General features: G+C 34.4%; 1 protein-coding gene across 1 annotated transcript in view; it reads left to right on the forward strand.

The window, feature by feature from the left end:
- Positions 1-203: 203 nt before the first annotated feature.
- The window catches only part of LOC119586547 (E3 ubiquitin-protein ligase XIAP-like), a 10009-nt gene continuing 9939 nt past the window's right edge, over positions 204-273 (forward strand). Inside the window, exon 1 of the mRNA XM_037935306.1 lies at positions 204-225. Within this exon, the coding sequence (XP_037791234.1) occupies positions 204-225 (22 nt within the window). The remainder of the gene's footprint in view (positions 226-273) is intronic.

Below are 273 nucleotides of genomic sequence, written 5' to 3' on the forward strand. Positions count from 1 at the left end.
ATGACTAGTGCCTTCCTGTAATAATTCCAACCCTGTTAATTAAGCAGCTCGACTGTTATTTGTTCAGTTTCTGAATATATCACGAAAGGGAGACGGGATCTGCCAATAATCATAACACTAATGTATTGTTAGCATGGGCAGCTTTACGGTAGGGAATAACAGTTCTGTATTTTACTTTGATATGTAGTTCGTGTTTACACAGAATGGACTCAACTATAGAACTCGGTTTGTGTTAGATTAGAACAAATATATATACAGTATATGTTATATATA

The sequence above is a fragment of the Penaeus monodon genome, chromosome 21 (genome assembly GCF_015228065.2).
Source record: "Penaeus monodon isolate SGIC_2016 chromosome 21, NSTDA_Pmon_1, whole genome shotgun sequence".
Classification (NCBI taxonomy): Eukaryota; Metazoa; Arthropoda; class Malacostraca; order Decapoda; family Penaeidae; genus Penaeus; species Penaeus monodon.